This window comes from Podarcis liolepis, assembly GCF_965112155.1.
Source record: "Podarcis liolepis genome assembly, chromosome: 1".
Taxonomy (NCBI): Eukaryota; Metazoa; Chordata; class Lepidosauria; order Squamata; family Lacertidae; genus Podarcis; species Podarcis liolepis.
In genome coordinates, this window is record NC_139554.1 from 12,292,301 (window position 1) to 12,313,262 (window position 20,962).

Genomic DNA, 20,962 nt, shown 5'->3' on the forward strand with positions numbered 1-20,962 from the left:
GTCAGTCAGTTCCAGGTTCACATAGCAGGTGATGGGAAAGGCTCTGGGGTCTCTTGAGAGCTGCTAACCAACTTGTATAGACAGGCAAAGCTAGTTAGGTATGTCTAACCTGGCATAAGGCAGTTTCTGAAGTACTCTAAAATTCCACCCAAACATCTGAGTGAATAGCTTGTAGGGCAGCGTTAAAAGAAAACATTTAACAGCAAAACCTCTATATTGTGAATAGTTTATTAAAGGCAGAGTTACAAAACGTATCAGTGCAGATTTGTTCTTTTATCAACTGGCCTGTAAGAGGCGTAATTTTTCCAACTTTGAGCTTTGTCATGTTACGGGCCCTCATGCCATGCTAACTGGGTGCACATGTTCTGCTCCACTCATTGTTAAGCAGCTTTAAACAAAGGCAACTGGACACTGAATCTGACCTATTGCTATTAAAGTAATAAGGACACATACACAAAAAAGTTTCTCCTAAACTGACAATAGTGCCCACTGAGTTTTATTCCAGAACTGAGAACACAACCCATAAAATGTTCTATAAGCTACACTTACATGTAGATTATGCTATGTTCATACCGGCATTGACTGCAGTGCTGGGATAGAGCCTTACCCGTCATCACTTGCCCTGACCCTTCAAGAGAAAATTCAGGACCAGCACCCATAATTAATGTCAGTGGATATGACAATAAGGCCTTCTAACATTTCATGGTTGTAAAACAGTTTCACAATTTAAAATACGCTCAGTATAAAATAGAAGGAAGTAAACTTTATCTTTCCATGACAGAATGTTAAAAGTGTTTCATAATTGCATGGGACAGAAGCAAGGTGAGCAATTGCTCTCGCTCTCTCTGCTCCCCACCCTGCCTTTTAGTCAGAGACAGACTCTCAAGTGCAATGCTTCCCAAAGTGGCAGTGCTGGAAGAAGTTACTCTTGACCTAATGTGGGACTGATGCTGCTAGGATGTAAATTATAAAGCATGGAGTGACACAGTGCAGCTAAGTGAGGGGAATGTTACAAGTAATATCAAGGTGGGGGCATAAAACATCTAATTTAGGTTAAAAGAGGGCTGTTTCTTGAAGTTTGAGAAGTACTTCCTAGTTCCTGGAATCCTTTGTCCTAGTGCAGCACTGTTCAAACCATTGGGGGTTTCTCAGAGAGGTACAGTGGTACCTCGGGTTACACTCTTCAGGTTACAAGCTCCGCTAACCCGGTAGTACCTCAGGTTGAGAACTTTACCTCAGGATGAGAACGCAAATTGTGCGCTGGCAGCGTGGTGGCCCCATTAGCTAAAGTGGTACCTCAGGTTAAGAACAGTTTCAGGTTAAGAGTGGACCTCCGGAACAAATTAAGTTCTTAACCCAAGGTATCAGTGTATACCAAACCAGAAGACAAACTTTTCCCTTTGACGTTAAAGCCATGCTACTTCTGCAATGTGCAAGTGAAGAAGACTTTGAGGGTTGTATGCAATCATGCTGTTGATGTGCACACAAAACGATTTCCGCTCCCATAGCAGGGCCCCATATCTATCTTCTCCTTAACATCTGCTCTGGAGAGGTGCCCCCACCCAGAGCAAATTTTGGGGGTGTATAGGGAATAGAGGTGGGAGTATAGGAAGGTTATGGAAGTTCCACCTGTGTAATAATTGAATTCCACACCAAATATGCTCTAAGTTGTTCAGCTCAAAAAAGGGCAACTATGCAACTCACATGGAGTGAGTGCAGTCTCTGAAACACTCCCAACCAGACTGTGTTGGGAGTGACTAATCAAAGCCTGAAAGTCACTGCTTTAGTGTATGCTCCTTTTAAGATACATTGCAGAATTCTAGCAGAGGCCAGAATACAAGACCAAGCCTTTCTTGGGAGAGGCCATAACATTTAAGGCGTTGAAAGGTCCTTAAAGGTTATTGGTGCAATGCTATTATTAGTGGCCTATTCAACAAATATATTCAGGACTCAACCATTTTGGTTCATTCGTATCATGCAGAAGTATCCTGTCTTGGCATAGACGTTCAAGGACGTGTTTATCTCTAATGCTAAAGGAGAAGGGTCAAGAGGGAAGGACAGTTGTTCAACAGTCTTCTGATGAGTTGCACAACAGGATGGTTCAGATGCAAAGCAAGCAATATAGAGGTGTGGCTGATACTCAAGTTTGCCCATCTCCCCCAAAAGGCAATTCATAAACCAGTTATACTAGTGGAGGCACAGGACTGCAAGTAGGGATAAATAAGAGAGAAGTTAGGACAACCTGTACAGTCTTGAGTTAACCACAGAAATAGTGAGCTGGAGAAACAAAGGTTAAAAGGCACACAAACAACACACATTTTAATTTGGGGGCATAGTTAAAAAAGTTTGACAAATGCCATTAATGCTTAAAAGATAATGGCAGGATTGAGTTAGCAGAGCACAACCCATCCTTTGTTTATAACAGCTCAATTCTAGCTAGTTTACCATAAAATGTAATATGATTTGCCTGCAGTTCCTGGCAAAGGGACATAAAATCATAGAATTGTAAAGTTGGAATGGACCAACCCAATTCATTTACTCACATCCCTGATGGTAGACTGAAATTAAATACACAGCTTAAGGTTTTATTTTCTTCCTCCCAAAGCTCTTCATTTTAAATTAATAATACAATATAAGCTTTTTTAAAAAAAAAATGATCAAAACAACAGAAATATGTTGGTTATTAGCAAACATTGCTGCTGAACATTTTCATCTTTAGGCTTCGTGTAGTAAAAATCCTCTTCTTCTGTGGAACTGTGATATATTGCATATTTCCACCAGATGGGGTCTTCTTCAAGAAAAGGTTATAGGAAAAGAGATGGCTCTGTTTTGGAGCAGGAGATACAGAAAGCTGTGCCAAAAAACAAAGGGAAAAAGTAATGTGAGGGCCATTCACACATGACATGGGGGTGCAAACTGGGGTTGGCCAAAGGTGTATGGCAAGGTTTTGAAGCTAATTCAGGCTTATGTATATCAAGCAGATGGCATATCGCTTATTTTGTCTTTCGCAATTTCTACAATGGCAGTCTCAAGAATACAAGAAGTAGCTGGCTAGCAATAGTGGTATCCTAAAATTTTCCAGAAAACGGGACACAAATGTTAAGCAAGCCAGCTTCATAGTCCATAAGCAACATCTCTTATACAAAGGAAAGGGAAAATACTAGCAGTGCACACACAAACATTCAGCAGACTGGATTCTTCAGATCTGTAGAATGATAGGAACTACAGATTTGGAATCTGAAACATTTCCCAAGTGACACCTTTCTCATCTCCCCTACTGTTTTTGCTTCTGGTTGGAGGCAGGGGATGACAATTTCTGGCTGGCCAAGCCAAACATCATAGTTCTCATCTCTCCCACCCACCTCATCTCTCCTGACAAGCATATCACTCCTGCAAGCATGCAAATTTGGGTGGAGCCTTTGCAGAGTGGTACCCAATAATCTTGCTCTGCCCTTTTGCAAGGGAAGGGCCGGTGGGGAGTGTGCCAGCTTAGGTGTCACTGCAGAAGATGCTCTGAACACCTTGCAGCAGTGACATGCAACACCCAAATCCTTTCATGAAGAAGCACCAACAGAAAGAGTGGCTGTTCAAAGGTGTGTGTTTCTGCACCTTCCAGGAGTGGTGGCCAGTCTGCCCCACCATTTCTGTCCCAGAGCAGGAAGGGTTGGCAAGCGTTTGTTTTATATTTTTGGTGGCTTGGCCCTGTGTGACCAACACTCTCCTGGCAACTTAGAAACAAACCACAACTTTCTTCCCAACTTCAGAGCTAGGACTGTGGTAGGGACTACTGCACCACTGCTGGGGTGATCCTTGCCTCTGCCACTTCCAGGTTCTGATGGAGGCTGGCAGCAAAATATTTGAGACCTGGTTATGGGCTATGGGCTTGCCATAATTTCATGGGAGTGCTGAGAACCCACAAAATATGGTACTAGGCGCAGAATTCATCCTCCTGAAGATTTAAGCTTTCTCCCCCCCCCCCCATTTTTTAAAATTTTAAAAGCTTCTAATCCATATGGGCATGAAGACGCTTCTAAGTGTATAGACAGGGCCTAGGGACAAGTAAACAAGATTTATGGAATGTTTGATTTCTCAGTGCCTTGCAGGTCTTCCTATGCCTAGCAAAAACAACAAGGAGGAATACATAGAATAATTGTACAGATCATAGAATTTAGAGTTTCAGGGTGCAGAATATTAATATTTGTAGTATGGTGTGGACACTGCCCCGTGTATTGGTTTCATATGAATTGGAACAGGGAGCGTTTTGAGGAGATTTCCTCCAAAGCAGCATCTACACACCAGAAAAATAGGCTACAAGACCCACCATTCAAGAAAAAGAAAAAGAACTCCTCCACAAAATATAACTAGAATGGAGTTTTTTTACAGTGTCTTTGCCTTATATTTGTTCTTTAATGTCATTTTGCCTTCCTTCATGTCAACCAATGTTCCTTCAATGTCATGTCATAAAGAGCCCTGACACTGCTACCTTTGTGACATCTTTTTCCAGTAATGTACAACCCAAACCTCTGAATCACCAGCTGCTTGAAAGACCGGTTTGGCACAATTACTCAATCCATAGCTTTTATGGCACCTGTTCCCTTCATGCTGTTTCACTATATACTGTTGGTATCTGACAGTTCTTTTCCTTTTTCCAAGGTGTTTGTCAATGCCTTTTAAATTAGCAATTGGTCCTCCTTAGTTGGCAAAGGACCATTTCTGAGGCCAGCAAGCCACAACATCGTAGTTCTAATAAAGGGTAGCTCAAATTGCCTAGCCAAGTTCACAGATCTTGTCAGGTTGCACTTGTACAACTATCCCTGTCTTCTGCTATTTGATTACTTAAAACTGAATGTTCTGAAGCTCAGACCATCTCACTCCTAAGACAACATGATAACTGTGCATTGCACCTAGATTAAAGCAAGTAACAAGATAATGCAGCATGGCATGCTCTGATTCAGGGTTCTAGCCAGCCATGCCTTCTTGCAGGATACGCAATTTCATCCCTCCCTGCTTCCAATGGTGAGTCAGCATCCCAGGGCCAATCAAAATGCTCAGTCCTCACTGGGCCATTCCCCCACTTCTCAAAAATTGTTCCTTGGAGCTTACTAACACCTCCCCTCATGTGAATGGTTGGTGGCATTTTGGCAACACACACTGATAATGGGTTTTGTTAGTATATAGTATATAGGAACATCCCCAGAAATTTGCAAAACCAGACAGAGTTGAGAGACAAAGCTAAGCAGGTTGCATTAGAAAGTCACGGTATATGGACACAGGAAGATATATTACTAATCATGAGCTGTAAGTGAACAGGACAGTTGGGAAGATGACAGTGGGCTGGAAAGTTTCTTAAAATGACCTCTATCATACCAGTTGCAGCTCTACTTATTTATTCCACCTGGCATGTGTTAGTCCAACAAGTAAGGATAACTACAGTCAGTGTGGCACAGCATGAATTGTGTTGGGCTTGGAATGAGCACATGTGGATTCCAATTACCATTAAGTCTATAAAGTTTCCCAGATAGCTTTGGAAATGTCACTCACCTCAACCTATCCTATACAGCTTTGCAAAGATACAAAGGGCAACCTGCATACACTGGCCAGGGCTCTTTAGAAGGATGGAATATGAATGGGATAACTGAAATATGTGTAGTCCTGAACTAAGGAAATCTCTTGGACCATAATATAGGCAAGCGAAACACCAACAGGCGGGTGACTGATTGCATGGAACTTGTGCCAATTGCAAGGAGGATTAAGAGAAACATTGAAGATTACAGATACTTATTTGCAGTACACAAAACAGACTATACAAACAAATAAGAGTAATAGGATTATTTTCTATTCTCACCTTGGTTTGAATTAGTGCTTTACAAGTGCTAATGTTGAACTTGTCAACATTGGAATCTTCGTTTTCGCTAATGCTAGTCTCCAAAATATCATTCTTTCCTTCTGGAACAGCCTAGTAAACAGAAATCACATGAGATACTTACAAGTAATCCAGATCCTGCAAACCTATTTAGAAATGTTAACTTTTTCTTTGCAGATCACCATCTTTTCTATAGGCTCAAGCTGAAACTAAATAGATGCAATTGGAAGCCCCCAGACCTGGAGCCCAAAGTAATCTGATGCAGCAGAGACTGCTGCAAAACAAAAACAAAACAGCAAGTGAGTCTTAACTTCTGTCTGCCACTTTGTACTGCTTAGATGACCTTATCCAAGTTATAACACCATCACTCTCTGCAGATCCTCACTCTCTTGCTAGCAACAGCCAAGGATGTAAAGTGGTGACAGGGAAAACACAGAACATCAAGATATGGGAAAACCTCCACTGTGAAGAAGGTGAATTCCATGTTATATAAATCCATTGTGCACTTGGAATACTTTGTACAATTCTGATTGCCAAATAAGATGCTGTAAAGCTGGAAAAGGTTCAGAAAAGGGCAATCAAAATGATAAAAGGGATAGAGCAACTCACCTATGTGGAAAGGTTACATTTGGAGCTATTTAGTTTAGATAGAAGGTGAGTACAGAGAGATATGTTCAGATGTGGCGGCACATTTTCAGATTACGCATTGTGTGGAGAAAGTGGATAGGGAGTGGACTGGGGCACTAGAACCCAATAAAGCTGAATGTTGGAAGATTCAGGGAGGACAAAATATTTTTTTTTCAAACAGTGAATACTTAAACTCTGGAATTCACTCCCACAAGAGGCAGTGATGGTCACCAACTTTAATGGCTTTAAAAAAGGATTAAACAAATTCATGGAGGATACATTTGTCATGGCTACTAGCTTGGAAGTCAAACGGAATCCTTTCCGGAAGTCCGTTTGACTTCCAAAACCTTCAGAAGCCAAAGTGTAGCTTCCAATTGGCTGCAGGAAGTTCCTCCAGCCAATGGGAAGACGCGGAAGCCCCATCAGACGTTCAGCTTCCAAAAATAGTTCGCAAACTAGAACAGTCACTTCTGGGTTTGCGACATTTGGGAGTCAAAATGTTCAGGAACTAAGCTATTCGACCTTCAAGGTATGACTGTATTCCCCATCACTTTCTGAGGCAGTATGCTCCTGTATACTAGCTGAAGGGAACTGCAAGCAGATCCTGCTTGAGTGCTTCCCATAAGCACCTGGTTGTCCAATGCAAGAACAAAATTATGGGCTACATGAACCTTTGGTCTGATCCAACAGGACACTTCTTCGACTCTCTCCTTGGCCAAACCCTCACAGGACACATTTTAGCTTGTATTCCTCAGTTCTCCATTTGTTGCTTGGGAAATGGACTCATTATGTTGCTGCTGTTTGAGCCAGTGCAAATGCTGCACTAATGAAAAGTTTGCTGGGGTTTTTATATATAGCACCTGGAAAGGACCTGGGATTGAGTCTAATTTCTACAAATTATATGTGAAAACCTGCACTAAAAACGGATTTACTCTTCCTCATTTTAGAAACCAAGCTGCCTAGCACTTTCTTTGTTTAATGTTTCAAATGTGCCAGGATCCAAAGAGCCTCATGTGCTTTTGTACATTGACATGGAGAGGTTCACCAACTCCTCACCCCGCTCCCAGCTGTTGCCTCCATTCCACATTGTACATTCTTTGGAGAGTCTCCAGATCTCTAGGAGTAGCATCTCAGAAGATGGAAGACACAATGGACTGTTAAAGGGAAGAGAAAGTCCTGCAAAGCCCAAGCAAACACACAGTCCACCACATCTAGCCCTTTGGATCCTGGCCTCATTTATCAAGGGGCCAAAACTGCTTAGGGACACCATGATTTCTGTAAAGCCTCCCCTAATAATAGAGTCACTACTAATAATACAGATTCTGAATGAAAAAGAAGGTTTCATACTGCCTCCCCCCAGCCCACCCTTGCAGATCATATTTACAGTTCACACTTCATAGCAGCAACAAATACAATCTTTTCCGTTGTTCTTAAAACATGCAGGGGTAAGCAACAAATTCAGAGCACCTCTGATGTCACTCATCTATGGCAGTCAGCGATGGTGAGAGGCCAGAATTGTGGAATGGGCATGGATGGAAGATGGGGTCAGATGCCCAGAGAAGGAACTGGGGGGAGAACTGGACTGCTTAATGGGCAGCGTGCAGAAGCAAAAGTTGGGAGAGGAGGGAGTAGGCTAGGGAAAGAGGCAGGCCAGATATTTGAGGGGTCATTCATTACCTGTAGTTCAGAGCCCCCAAAAATGCAGGCCTTGTGTCAGCTTAACTGAGAGCAGGCCCAAATAAGTACTGCTGGCATCTCAGAAAAGGAAAAATAAAGTAAATTAAATGTGACCCAAGTTCTTCTTATACAGATTAAAGCATACTTAAGATGGTATAATGCTTTTTAAAAGTTTGTTTTTAAACATATTTCTCTAATTTTGAAAAGCAGATATTCCAACATGGCATGGCAATATCTTTCTTATGGACTGAACCAGTGCTCATTTAAATCAGCAAAAAACCTCTACACCAGACTCACAACTAGAACCCTTGCATACAAGTTCTGCTAACCACTCCATCATGAACATACAGTACATAGTCAAGGTATTTTCTAATATTATCAGTTAAAATATCAAGGTGCAATTTAAAGTGCCCAGTTATGCCACACCATACTTAATATTCATTGTGTAATATTTTTATCATCTCTATAGCTAGTCAAATGTTTTCAGTAGAGTAACTCAGTAGTAAGCAACAGTTAATAGCACGGCTTCACAAATATAGTTGCCAGATTACCAGTGGTGTCCACTCCTCCCTCCCTCAAATTATGCAAAGAACTGGGGTGGGAGTGTGGGGCTCATCTTACACTTTGCAGTGGCTCTGCAGAAAGCAGAAGCAGCATGAAAGATTTGTGCTACTTCTGCCAAAGAGAGAAAGCAGGGCCACTCAAGACATTGTGGCACCTGAGGCAAATTAGGAAATGGCATCTCCCTGTGAATCATCATTTGTTAAGGACCCCATATACATATACAGTGGTACCTCAGGTTACATATGCTTCAGGTTACAGACTCCGCTAACCCAGAAATAGTACCTCGGGTTAAGAACTTTGCTTCAGGATGAGAACAGAAATCGTGCAGTGGCGGCGCAGCGGCAGCAGGAGGCCGCATGAGCTAAAGTGGTGCTTCAGGTTAAGAACAGTTTCAGGTTAAGAACAGACCTCCAGAACGAATTAAGTTCTTAACCCGAGGTACCACTGTATGTATGTACACACCCTCTTCCCCCTCTCTGCAGATCACCTTCTTTCATTCACGTCTATTTTTGCACATTGCCTCCACTCTGTCCTTTTTGGAACGGACAATAGGGCTCCCAGGAAGGGGAGAAGAGGGAGAATTTGCCAGGTGGCTTCCCCTCCCCACTGCCTCACTCCCCGGGTAATGTTACAAAATCACCCCAGCCTGCAGCAGTTTCTCCAAGCCACACCACCTAAGTCACCCAGGCAAGTAAATGGGGTCCTGGTAGCTGCCCTGCATTGTGTGAGTAGCTGTTCTTAGCTCCATAGGCTATCACTAGTTCTCCTACTAGAGCTCTTACCTAAGGAGACTACAATATCAAGAAGCCATTGCAAAAGGCTCATCAGGGATTCTGAGAGTTGCTGGTGGTTCTCTGATTGGTTGCAAACAAGGAGCTGGTATTAAAGGCATAGATGTGCTTTGTTTAATGAATGTTTTACTCAGGATGGGAGGGAGCTAGGTGAGTGGCACCCTGATCCAAATCTGGGTGTGTAGCAGGGGGTGAATCTGCTGCCCCTCTCAGCTCTCCAGACCTTGCTGCCCTGAAGAAATGGCCTCATCCTGCTTCATGGGTGGACTGACTCTGAGAGACAAGATAACTTAACTTCTCCATCCACTGGTACACGTGAAGGGAGGAGAGGGAATCAGTTGCAAACACAAATCATGGCAAATAAGGAAAACCAAAATTTGTAGATTCCCAAGTTTGGGAAATGCTATTTTTGTTTTCTCTGGCAACCTTAAGACCATAATATCTGTTAATCTTAAAAACAAAATGCCATGGTATTCTAGAAACTATTTCAGAAGAGTACCTTTTGATGAGCATCTATTCCAAGCACAGCTAGAAGGTTTTCGTGGTAATGAGATTTGTTCCAAGGACGTCTTAAACTGGAAGGGTTAGTGGATTGAGTAAGAGTTTTCCATAAATTCCCAGGGTCAGTGCTTTAAAAGGAAATGCAATTCAGATTAATCCAAGATAACAAAACACATACCTCATAGCAAACCACGCTTTCTGCTTACAATTCAAAAGCCGTTCAAGTACAGCTGAAGAGGAGAAGCTAAACCTTTGTCACCCTATCAGAAGGAGGGAATAGATGGCACATATGTACTCTGGTGTGTGTGTGTGTGTGTGTGTGTGTGTAGCATATAATTTTTATGTATACTGCTTAGACACTTGGGTAGTTAAGTGGTATATAAATATCTTAAATAAATAATATATTCCTAATCTTCCAATCACCATAGCAAGCCTTAGACACAGGCAGTTCTTTGCCCTGTACCCCATCTATAAAATGGTAGCATTTTGTTCCAATAAAGGCAGATGTTCTTTAACCTAAAGCAGATTTCACATATTTGGCTGAATAGTCTGTTCAAGGCCATTTTGATAATTATCGTATTTTTCGCTCTATAACATGCACCTGACCATAACACGCACATAGTTTTTAGAGGAGGAAAACAAGAAAAAAAAATTCTAAATGAAACAGTGGATGTATAATTTTTGTGGTTCATGCTGTGGCCACAGACATATGATCTGATGGTGAATTTGGGGTCACCCAGTGCAAAAATCCTGAGGATCCATGTGGATCCGTGCTTTGTAACCATGTTTTAAGTGGGGAGGGAAGGAAAAGCACTCAAGGGGCAAGAGCACGCATGGGGTGTGTGGAGAAGGATGCTGCTAATAATGAAGAAGAAGGGTATAAAGGGAGAGGGCTCCTCTCCTCTCCCACTTTGCTCCTTTAAAGCAAGCAGGCTCTGCTTTTCTCCCTTCTCCCCACTCATCCCCGGCTTAGCGAGCTGAAAAACTTTGCTGCTATTTAGCGAGCTGAGGAGAGAGGGACAGAGAGCCTGCTTGCTTTAAAGGAGCCAACCAGACAGGAGCCGCTTACACTCGTGTAAGCGGCTCCTCTCCTCTCCCGCTTTGCTCCTTTAAAGAAGCAGGCTCTCTGTCCCTCTCTCCTCCCCACTCAGCGGCTCTTCTCCTGCTTTCCTGTTTCAAAGCGAGCCACGGAGGAGGGAAGGAAGGGGAACCATGGATCCTCTGCTCACAACTTCAGCAGATCCCCACCACCACCACCCGTAGGCATTTGCTCCATAACATTTCTAGGAGGAAAAAAGTGAGTGTTATGGTGCAAAAAATACGGTATATGGCTTTTGGCAGCTTCACATACATGTTTTAAATTAATCATTATGACTGCAGCAGCAAGTGGTGACTTACATGTGTGAATGAGTTTAACATGTCCTTTCAATGGAGTCAGTTTACACATTCAGCTATCAAGCATTGCTTCCCTCAGAGTGACGTGAATCAAGTACAGTACTGTATATGCATGTGTTTGCCAAATCTCAACATTAACTGTCCCAAAAGCCCCAAAGGGCTCATCTTTCAGACAGGGAAACAAAGAGTATTAGTGACTCTCTAAAGCAGAGAGACCAAGCTGGAATTTGAACTCAGATTTATTTATTTTTTAAATTATATCCTGCAGTTCTAGAAGTTCTGACGTTCAAGTCAGTGCAAAGCATGAATTAAAAAAGTCTGCTAAAAAGATGAAACTATAACATCCAACCTGCAATCCCACCAAACAAATACCAAATGAGACACTCCATATATCTTAAAATAATCCAAAGCAAATGTCAAGGCACAATATAGTTCCAAGTCCATCCCCAATGCTCAACTCTCAGGATTTGACTGAAGGCAATTGATTCAGCTGTCCAGCTGAGCCACTGATTACAGAACCACAGGAATCTAAGCAGCTACAGTAGCACAGGAACCATTACTCATTCTACTTCGTAGCTAAAATGCATGCAGATGAATTCAGTAAATTGAATTTCTATTCCACTTACTGATTGTCAGCTTTTGGATGATGTATTTTAGTCCCATGATCAGTATGGTTAGCCAAAGTATAGGAGACTTTAAGATTACTACACTTCAAGGAAAGGAGGGTGAAAGTGGTGAATGGGGTGGAGGGGACAAGACAAGTGGAGGGGTCTTATCCGCTCAATCCACTGGAGCCTATCTTCGCATGCATTATTGTGTATTTTGCAAATAAATGATTATACTGAAATTATATTGATTCAATAAATGGTACATACGTAAGTTATTGTAACATTAAAATTGAAAGAATCCCACAGAAGTTGCTCTCTTGAGGCATTAGGGAGAATCAACACAGTGGGCAGGGAGCTGTTGCTGCCACAACCAAAATAAGACATGTAGGAATAGGAAGCAATGAGGCAGTCAACAGGAATCCTGTTTTATCAAATGAACTCCCACTATTCCAAGCTACCAAAGTTCTAAATTTATGGTATATTCTTGTACCATCACCACATTTTCCAGCAACTTCGGAAGCCTTTCTGCCTTCCAGATACCAGCACAGCCCAAATATTTGCACTAGATACAAGAACAATTATTAAACAGTTACCAAAGTTGTTTCGTTGTACATTCAGGAATGTTTGTGTCTTCTGTTTTTGTATAAAGTACTTGATCCAAGCTGCTAATTTTCTCCAAGAACTGTGGTACAGGAACTTCTGGAAAACTCAGTTTAATAATATCTTCAGAGCCAAAGACAGCCTGGAGAAAGCAAGGTAATGATTGAGGCCAATGCTTTGCTGTTTTATACAATGACATACAGCATAATTTCCTGCATCCTCTGAAATGTTCCTCCTTACTTCCTACCAGAGAGCTAAGCCATAAGAGGATTTCAGATACACTTGGACAACTCAACACTACAAAATCCCAGGCCCAATCTATTATCCAGGATAGGGACAATACTGTGATACTCTATTAGAGGGTAGCCAATGTAGTGCCTTCCAGATGTTGTTAGGCTCCAGTGATATGGGAGGGGTTTCCAAAGTTTTTTGTTTTTGTCTTAGTGCTTAACTTTTTTGTGGAAAAGTTTCCATTTCATAAGTTTACTAGTGTCGGAAGCACCACACTGGCTACCCCAGCTCTAATGTACTGAACAAACCCATGCAAGACTGGAGGCTCCCACCTCTGTGTAACTATTCGGGTCTTACAGTCATTCTTACAATGCTGTAGAAAAACTTAAGAAGTTTCAGTCTTATCTAGTTATCACCTCTGTGCACAACATCCTCAACTCATTGCACCATCTTGGAGATCCCCCATCTTTTGTACCGACATCTATGGTGTGTTTTTTTAACATGTCAACTCAATTAATCACTGCCATTTTATTATTTTTATTCTGTAATAATAGACAATACAAAGGAGGAAAAAATGTGTTGGGATGACAATTAGAGGAGGGGAAGCTATAAATATCTCATTTGAAATGTATCGGTAATGGGTGTTAACACACTCCCATTTAATTCACTGATGACTCTACATCCAATGGGATGATATAATGGTTGCCCAAACAAAAATCTCAGAGGCCACCACAATCAATAAGATTAAACAGCCAATGGGCAAGTAAGTTAGAGGGCTACATGGGTAATGGAGAAGCAAAAGTGCTCCAGGAAGCAGAAGCAGCTGCCACCAAGGAAACAAAACCGAATAGCAATCATAGGCAAGGAGAGAATTGGCGGGGGAGGTTGCCAAATGAACAGTAAATATTAAAACCGAGGACTTTTCAACAGAAGTCTACATATAACAGCAGTTGTAATGTCACAAGGGAAAAATGTGTGACAGCTGAAGGTATGTGCTCCTTACTCACTCGCATGACTCTTATTCATGTAAGTAAGCTCATTGGAATTCACACAGTGCCTTATTCTTCTTAAAAGGGTACCTGTGTGACTAAGGATTAGGTAATCACAAATGGGAGCTGCAACAAACAGAGTGCTGCTGTTCAGGATGCTAGCTATGTCTTATTCTAGAATTCTCCATTCCACCTCCAGTCTGTTAGCTTTTCACGGCCACTGAGCAAGCTCAGTTTTCACTGGGCCATTTGGGGGGTTTTCCCCTGACTTAGGCCTTTCCTGCCCATACGTTTTCATTTATTGGCACTTCTGCAAACCTTTGGGCTTTCCCAAGCCTGCTGGTATATTGCACTTGTATTGTGATGGTGTTCTTTTAGCTACGTAACAGCCTCAGCATGAAAAATGGAGGGGATGGTAGTTTTGTTGAATATCAAAATGGTTTCCATTATATGAAGATCTATTTAATATTTAAAAGTTCTTAACATTTTGAGTTGCAACAAAATACTGAACAAGAGTCAATTTCACAAGTTTCATTCACAGTTAGACCAAGAATGCAAAATTCTATAGACCAAAACTGATTGTTGCACAGACGCATAATGCTTGTACTGAGAGATGGTAGCAACAAAACAGGAAAAGGGAGCCATTTGAAGAATGCATCTGTTTAAAATATATTTCTACCTTTATCATATTCAGTTGTGCTATCTTTACCATATAGCAAAATAAAAAAAGGAAGTGAACTGATGTTGCCATCAGTTCCTTACTGCATTTAATGAAGCAATGTGTTTTAGTTCCGTGTTGCCAAATAGTTAAAGGTGACACCATGGAAACTAACAAAATGCATAGCATTCTTAAACAGGAGAGAAGAGGACTCTGAAGAGGAGGTGGATCATTCTTAACTCATTAAAACATACCTTCACTGAAGTGTTAGCAAATGTTTCTTTTCTGTTGTGTCCAGCTGTTTTGGAAAAGACCTGTCTGCATGAGGTAGTGAGGCAGCTGTCACTGACATCCGCATCATTCGTGTAAGTTTGTTTTCCATTTGGCTTCTCCAAAGACTCCAAGGTGTTGCTTAAATTTTCCTGCTTGACCTCACTGAAACCTTCAAAGTCACCCCAAGTACTGCTGGATTCCCCCAAGCTGGTGTCAGGACTCTCCAGCGATGCTTCATAAACCCTTTTGTCACCACACTCGACAGGAAGGCTTTTCTGAATCATTTCCAGTTCTGAGCTTTCATCAAAATTTCCATTTTGGTTTAAAGAATGTACATCAGTTCCACTGCTGTTTTCACTGAGAGAGGTGGCACCCGTCTCTGTTGACAGAGGTTTCAAAATTGACTGGCTTGAAACTTCCGCACCACTATGTATTTCCACTAAATTCTGGTCTTGCATTTTTCTGTTATCACAACAATAAAATTCATGAACATCAACCAAAAAACATGGCTGATAGCAAAAGACAAAACCGTTAATGTTTCAAAAACATAATGGGTACTTCATTGTGCCTTGAATAGGTTGCAAAAATGCAGCTTAGCAAAACAGTGTGTCCTTCAAGGTCTCCCTCAGTCATCAATGCAGTGTTTATTTTTCAGTCTTAACTTGCTTCTCAATCCAGATTTCAGGCTGCAAAAAAAAGGGTTATAAATAAAGACCTTTCTGATAATGCTGTGTGTAAGGCTTACAAAAGATAAACGATTAGGCAAGAAAAATGTTCATGCTTGGACAAATACATTCCAATGCAATACAGTGAATTCTTGCAAGTACAGAAACATAACAAAAAGATTAGCCTGGCTGAATTTTTACCTACAGCGACTGGGATTTGTGTTTCTCCAAAAGCAGCCTCTTGTGTGACATGGTGAGCTGCTTTCAAAACTGCGGTCTTTGAACACACTTTGTACCATGTGATTCACACTACAAAACTGAAGGGGCTTAATCATATTTCCATTTCTGCAGGAAACACTGGAAATGTAGTGGAGGGAGATAAGAATCTCTAACATAACTGTGAGCACCTTAAACTATAATTTCCTGGATTTTTGGGAGGAGGGGGTAGAAACAATTGTTAGAACATGTTATAAAACTGGTATAAGTTTGAATGAAAAATACACCTGTCTTCAATAATTTTTCATTATTCAAGTAAAAAACCTTTATCATATACTCCGAAAGATATTTTAAACTAGCTCAAGAAACCTGCATAGGAAAGATGCACAGGGCAAACCTATACATGTTTACTCAGAAATAAGTCCCCCCATACTCAGTGGGATTTACTTCAGATAAGTGTATACAGGATTGGACCCCAAACCACAGCACGATAGGCTATTTTCCTGCCTAAAGATATTCCCATATCTCACTAAATAAACCTTGTAAAACAGATTCTCTGCAGCCTTACACTCCTTAAAAGCTAGCCTTCCTCAAATAAAACCCCTCTAACAAGTTGGGAAACATTGTTGAGTAAGGTGCAGCAACAGGGGAACTGCTTGGTGTTTAAAAATATAATTCTAGGCTAGCAAGTGATAAAATAAGGTGACTGAAATCTGCAGAACTAGCAGCATACTCTTTGGCAGATGTGGTTTTTAATGTCAATGCTTTGGGGTTTTTGGTTCCTCTTTGTATTTTCACACAGCAGTCTGCAACTACACAAACCAAAATGAAATAAATGTTGGGAAAGACCCACTCCCAAGAAGCAATATGCTGGAGACCATTATGTTCTCTTTACATGAATAAGAGCACTCAGCTATACTGTGGAGTTAGGTTGTCTCACTGTGGAACTAGGGTTTTTTCTCTCTTGTTGGTGAAACTATTCTTGTTTCTGAGACCGATATTTACAACTCATAATTCAGAAAGAAGTTACCACAAGTTGCAAGTAGGTAACTTCTCCCCTTTCTCTACTGATAGAGCAAGCAGACATTATTATTAGCAGATGATGTCACCTTTTCCCAGCCGTACCCTGAATAATTTGTAGTGGAATCTATGGGATAATTTGATGCCAATCTGTGCAGGCTTATCACTGTATTTTTGGTCTACTGTAGATAACACCATTCTCCTGTTGCTGACAGAATGAGAAATGGAGGGAATGAGATGCTAACCTATAGAATCTGCTTAAAGGGCTAACACAATTCAAGCTTCCAAGTCACCTCTGATTTCAGAAAATTGTGGGGAGGAGCTCAGTGGTGCAGCACCTATTTATAATTGGTGATGCCGGAGATCAAGGCTAACAACCTTTTGCAAGAGAAGTATTTCCAGCAGAACTGAGCTGCAATTTCTTCTCAGAAAATGTGAGAATCTTTTTTTTTTTTTTTGCCGGGGGGGGGGGGGGCTGAAGAAAAAGAACAGAGGGCCATTTTGCCAAATATTCTCCACCATTTTCCTTCCAGAATGCCCTACAATGACACTTGATCTTGGGATCAGTGGAGAATGCAAAATGGTTGCCTGGCTGCCTACACAGTTGCTACTGGCAGCAGTACCAAAAAGAACCTTAGGTAAAAAGAAAAAAAAAGTCATGTCACTACTAACTGTTGGAGAAGTTCTGCCCTTGAATATTCAGCAAAATTATTCCCCCATCCCCTCACCCCCATTTCACCACCCATGAATAGGGTAGAGATTTTAGAAGGCCATTGTTGCTCAGCTCTAATTTCAGGAATCAAGCTTGTGGAAGAACTCTCTGCAAAACCTTGGAGAGCCTTTGCCAGTGAGAAGTAGACAAGCACCGTAAGGCTAGATGAACTAACTTAAAGGGAGATTTGAGGTTTCATAGAGTTTAGTGCACAAGGCTGGAAATTAATAGGCACAGTCAACCAGCTTGTTAACAATGAATGTATGCTGACTCCTAGGAATTTGAAAGATTGTTTCCAGCCTAGGTGTTAAACGTTCCTGTTTGTTGCCTTTAAGTGCAGGAAGCAACACATTACATTTTGAGGCAACACTTTTTCTGGCATTTATATTTGGAGGTGCTAATAACAGCGGATTAAATAAAATAGGGCATCCTGGATGCACAGAGCTGTATCAAAAACCACTAAAAGACAACTTCCACTGCCAGTCACAACATCTGCACGCATTCTTGGGGCAGATTCACACCATACATATTAAATTACATATGGGGAATTATTTTCCAGTCAAAACATGGATTGCCTTGGGGTTGTCTTTGAGTGGGGCTATCTCTCTCTCCCTGCCCACACACCCCTTTTCTCTTCTTCACCAGAGTCTATCTGCACAAATAAGGCCTGAGGCTGCTCTAGGAAAGCCACCTCTAGTTTCAATTTCTAGTGAAGTTGTTACTTTGAGTTGCTTTTTTTAAAAGCTCCCACTCCCAGTCTCATTTGGCATCACACACCATCGTTGTCACCTCAGTTTTACACTAGGAGATGAACTGAGAAAATGATACATATTGAATTACCGTACAGCATTTACTCAAATCTAATGCTCACCTTTTCTGGTTGCAAAAATTAAGGTGCACATTAGATTCGATAGCACATTTACATTCACCAGCAAATACTATTTTGGTTTCAAGGTTCTGAAAACTGAGGTGTGCATTAGATTAGATGGTGTATTGGACTCAAGTAAATACAGTATCTGTACTCTTAACTTATTACAACACGGTGAAGAAGTTAACATGAGTTTAAGAAGTTTTAAAGAAGCCAGTGGTTGAATAATTGAAGCATGGGAATGGGATGTTAGGATAGGTAACTTTCTAAGCAAGCCATCAAATGTCAGAGACACAATGTGGAAAGCATTTTTAAAAATTCATTTATATAGTGGGGATTTATCTGTTTGAAGTACAGTGGTGCCTCGCAAGACGAAATTAATTCGTTCCGCAAGTTTTTTCTTCTTGCGAGTTTTTCGTCTTGCGAAGCACGGTTTCCCATAGGAATGCATTGAAAATCAATCAATGCGTTCCTATGGAGACCATCCGGGGACAGAGGGGAAGCGCGCGCGCCTTCCCCTCTGTCCCCGGAGATTGCGGGGCTGGCAACAGGGAGAAGCGATCTTCTCCCCGCCGCCCCTTGCTTCAAAAGAGGTCCGGGGTGCGGGGGCAAGCTTCATTTTGCGAAGCAAGCCCATAGGGAAATTCGTCTTGTGAAGCAACTCGAAAACGAAAAAACCTTTCATCTTTCGAGTTTTTCGTCTCGCGAGGCGTTCGTCTTGCAGGGCACCACTGTACAGAAAGATCTGATACATAGCAGTTGCAAAAATGAGCTGTCCATTCCCCCCACAATGATAAGCTCTCTAAGGCAGCAACCTTGTAATTTTTGAGTATTAACATTTGCTAGAGGTTTTTTAAAAACATTTTAGAAGTTATTGTAAATAAACAAACCTGGACACTGTTTTGAGATCAGTTATTAGGACATGCAATAACTGTTCACCATGACACATTTCCCTAGTGAAAAGGTACTTGTTAAATAGATCAAGTCTTATTAATGATCTATTTTGACACATATCTGAACAAGATATGTTCTTTGGGCGATAAACCTGTACACATTCACTGAGGCAGAAATCGGATGAAGAAAGTAGGACATGCCACAGAATTAGGCTGGTGCTGCTCTCCTCAGCTTCAAGCTACTATCTGCAGTAGAGTTTAACAACAACACCATTCTACCTCACACTTTTTCGGTGAGAATTGCCAAGACAATATATGCAAAGTGACCTGAAACACTTAGGAAAAACTCTATAAATCAGGGGTGGGGAACCCATGGCCCTCCAGATGTTGTTGGACTTCAGCTCCCATAAGCCCCAAATAGTGTAGCCAATGATCAGGAATGATGGAAGTTGGAGTCCAACAGGTTCCCCATCACTGAAAGATAGATAAATAAGATATATTTTAATGTGATGCTAAACTTTTATTTATGCCAACTGTATACTGCTCAGGCACCCACACTTTCATTAAATGATTAAAAAAAATACAAGAAACAATTTCCATTTTCATCTGGGTTGTTTTTGTTTTGTTTTTTAATTAACTGCTGAGCTTTGGATTATTTTTATACATTTATTTACACCCCACCTTTCCCCCTGATGGAACTCTGGCAGATTAACTTGCTCCATTCAGTTCAAGGGGCGGGTGTGCGTTTCTAGCTCTCCATTTAAAAACTTAATGGTTTGTACATGGGTTTATGTTCAATTTCACAGTGGCAAAACTCCTTAGGGGCGCTTTTACATCCTGAAAGGCAGCTCAGAAGAAATATCTTATAGCAAGTAGGCTCAGCTGGGTAGAGCACAAGACTCTTAATCTCAGGGCGCTGGGTTCAAGCCTGCACCGTGGGCAAGCAGGGATTGGACTAGATGATCCCCAACTCTGGCGATCCTATGAAGTAATAAACAAACCATTCAGCTTTAAGGGGCACCTATATTTTGAAACCGAAGGCTTTTGTATACGGCAATTTTTTATAATGAGAATTAAAGAATTCATAGGCACGCTTTTAAATCCTGAGAGGCAGAACAAAATAATACTTAATTTGAGGAATAATATTTTAAAAACCAGTTAAGTTTTACAAGAACAACGCGGCGTTATCATTGGGAAGCCTTTAAAATCTGCTCTGCCTGCTGACCAGCTGTTATTCAGGCTGCTTACCTGCTGTCTGCCCACCTCCTCCACCTTCCCTTTCGCTCCCTGCTCGGGGGAAGAGAGCTCGAGCACCTCGGCCTGAGAAGGAGGCGGCGGCTGAGCCCCGGAAGGCCCGCGCGGTGAGGGAATAGGGAGCCAAGTGAGTGGCCGTTAGGGAGGCCAGTGACGAAAAACGGGGAGAGAGCGCGCGCGCGCGTTGAGGAGGGGGGTCCCTTACCTGCTCCACCTCGCGCACCTTCCTCCCTCAACCGACAACGGCTCTCTGACAGCTCCTGGGAAAGAGGCGGGGCAGGACGCAGGTGCCGGCCTGCGCGCGTCAGAGAGGCGGACCCGATTGGCTGGGTTCGCCAGACGGGGGGCGGAGCTTGAGCCCGGCACAGCGCGTTCTTCGGGCGCGGGGGCGGAGCATAGGAAACCGACAAACACACAAACACCGCACGCGGGGGCGTGGCCTGAGGTGTTGTTGGGGAGGATGGAACCCGCGGGGGGCGGGACGCAGGTGCCGGCCTGCGCGTCAGAGAGGCGGACCCGATTGGCCGGGGTTCGACTGACGGAGGGGGGGTGGAGCT

General features: G+C 42.1%; 1 protein-coding gene and 2 long non-coding RNA genes across 5 annotated transcripts in view; 1 reads left to right on the plus strand and 2 right to left on the minus strand.

Moving 5' to 3' along the window:
- LOC310685923 overlaps nucleotides 1-20,962 on the minus strand; it is a 160,487-nt gene that overhangs the window by 85,058 nt on the left and 54,467 nt on the right. The window lies entirely within an intron of this gene.
- CLBA1 (clathrin binding box of aftiphilin containing 1) lies at nucleotides 213-20,763 on the minus strand. 2 transcript variants are annotated; one of them, XM_083519836.1, is made up of 6 exons: nucleotides 20,611-20,763; nucleotides 14,759-15,463; nucleotides 12,620-12,768; nucleotides 10,022-10,151; nucleotides 5,846-5,956; nucleotides 213-2,851 (listed from the first exon to the last, which is right to left on the minus strand). In XM_083519836.1, exons 2-6 carry the CDS (start codon nucleotides 15,233-15,235, stop codon nucleotides 2,684-2,686), a joined length of 1,035 nt encoding a protein of 344 aa, XP_083375962.1. In that variant the 5' UTR covers nucleotides 15,236-15,463; nucleotides 20,611-20,763; the 3' UTR covers nucleotides 213-2,683. The 2 variants fall into 2 exon arrangements, with proteins under 2 accessions (XP_083375962.1, XP_083375963.1); XM_083519837.1 differs by lacking the exon at nucleotides 20,611-20,763 and adding an exon at nucleotides 20,400-20,554.
- Nucleotides 2,860-7,440, plus strand: LOC310685811. 2 transcript variants are annotated; one of them, XR_014515552.1, is made up of 2 exons: nucleotides 2,860-5,016; nucleotides 6,041-7,440. It is a non-coding gene; the product is annotated as an uncharacterized lncRNA (long non-coding RNA). The 2 variants fall into 2 exon arrangements; XR_014515553.1 differs by having other exon boundaries at nucleotides 2,860-3,667.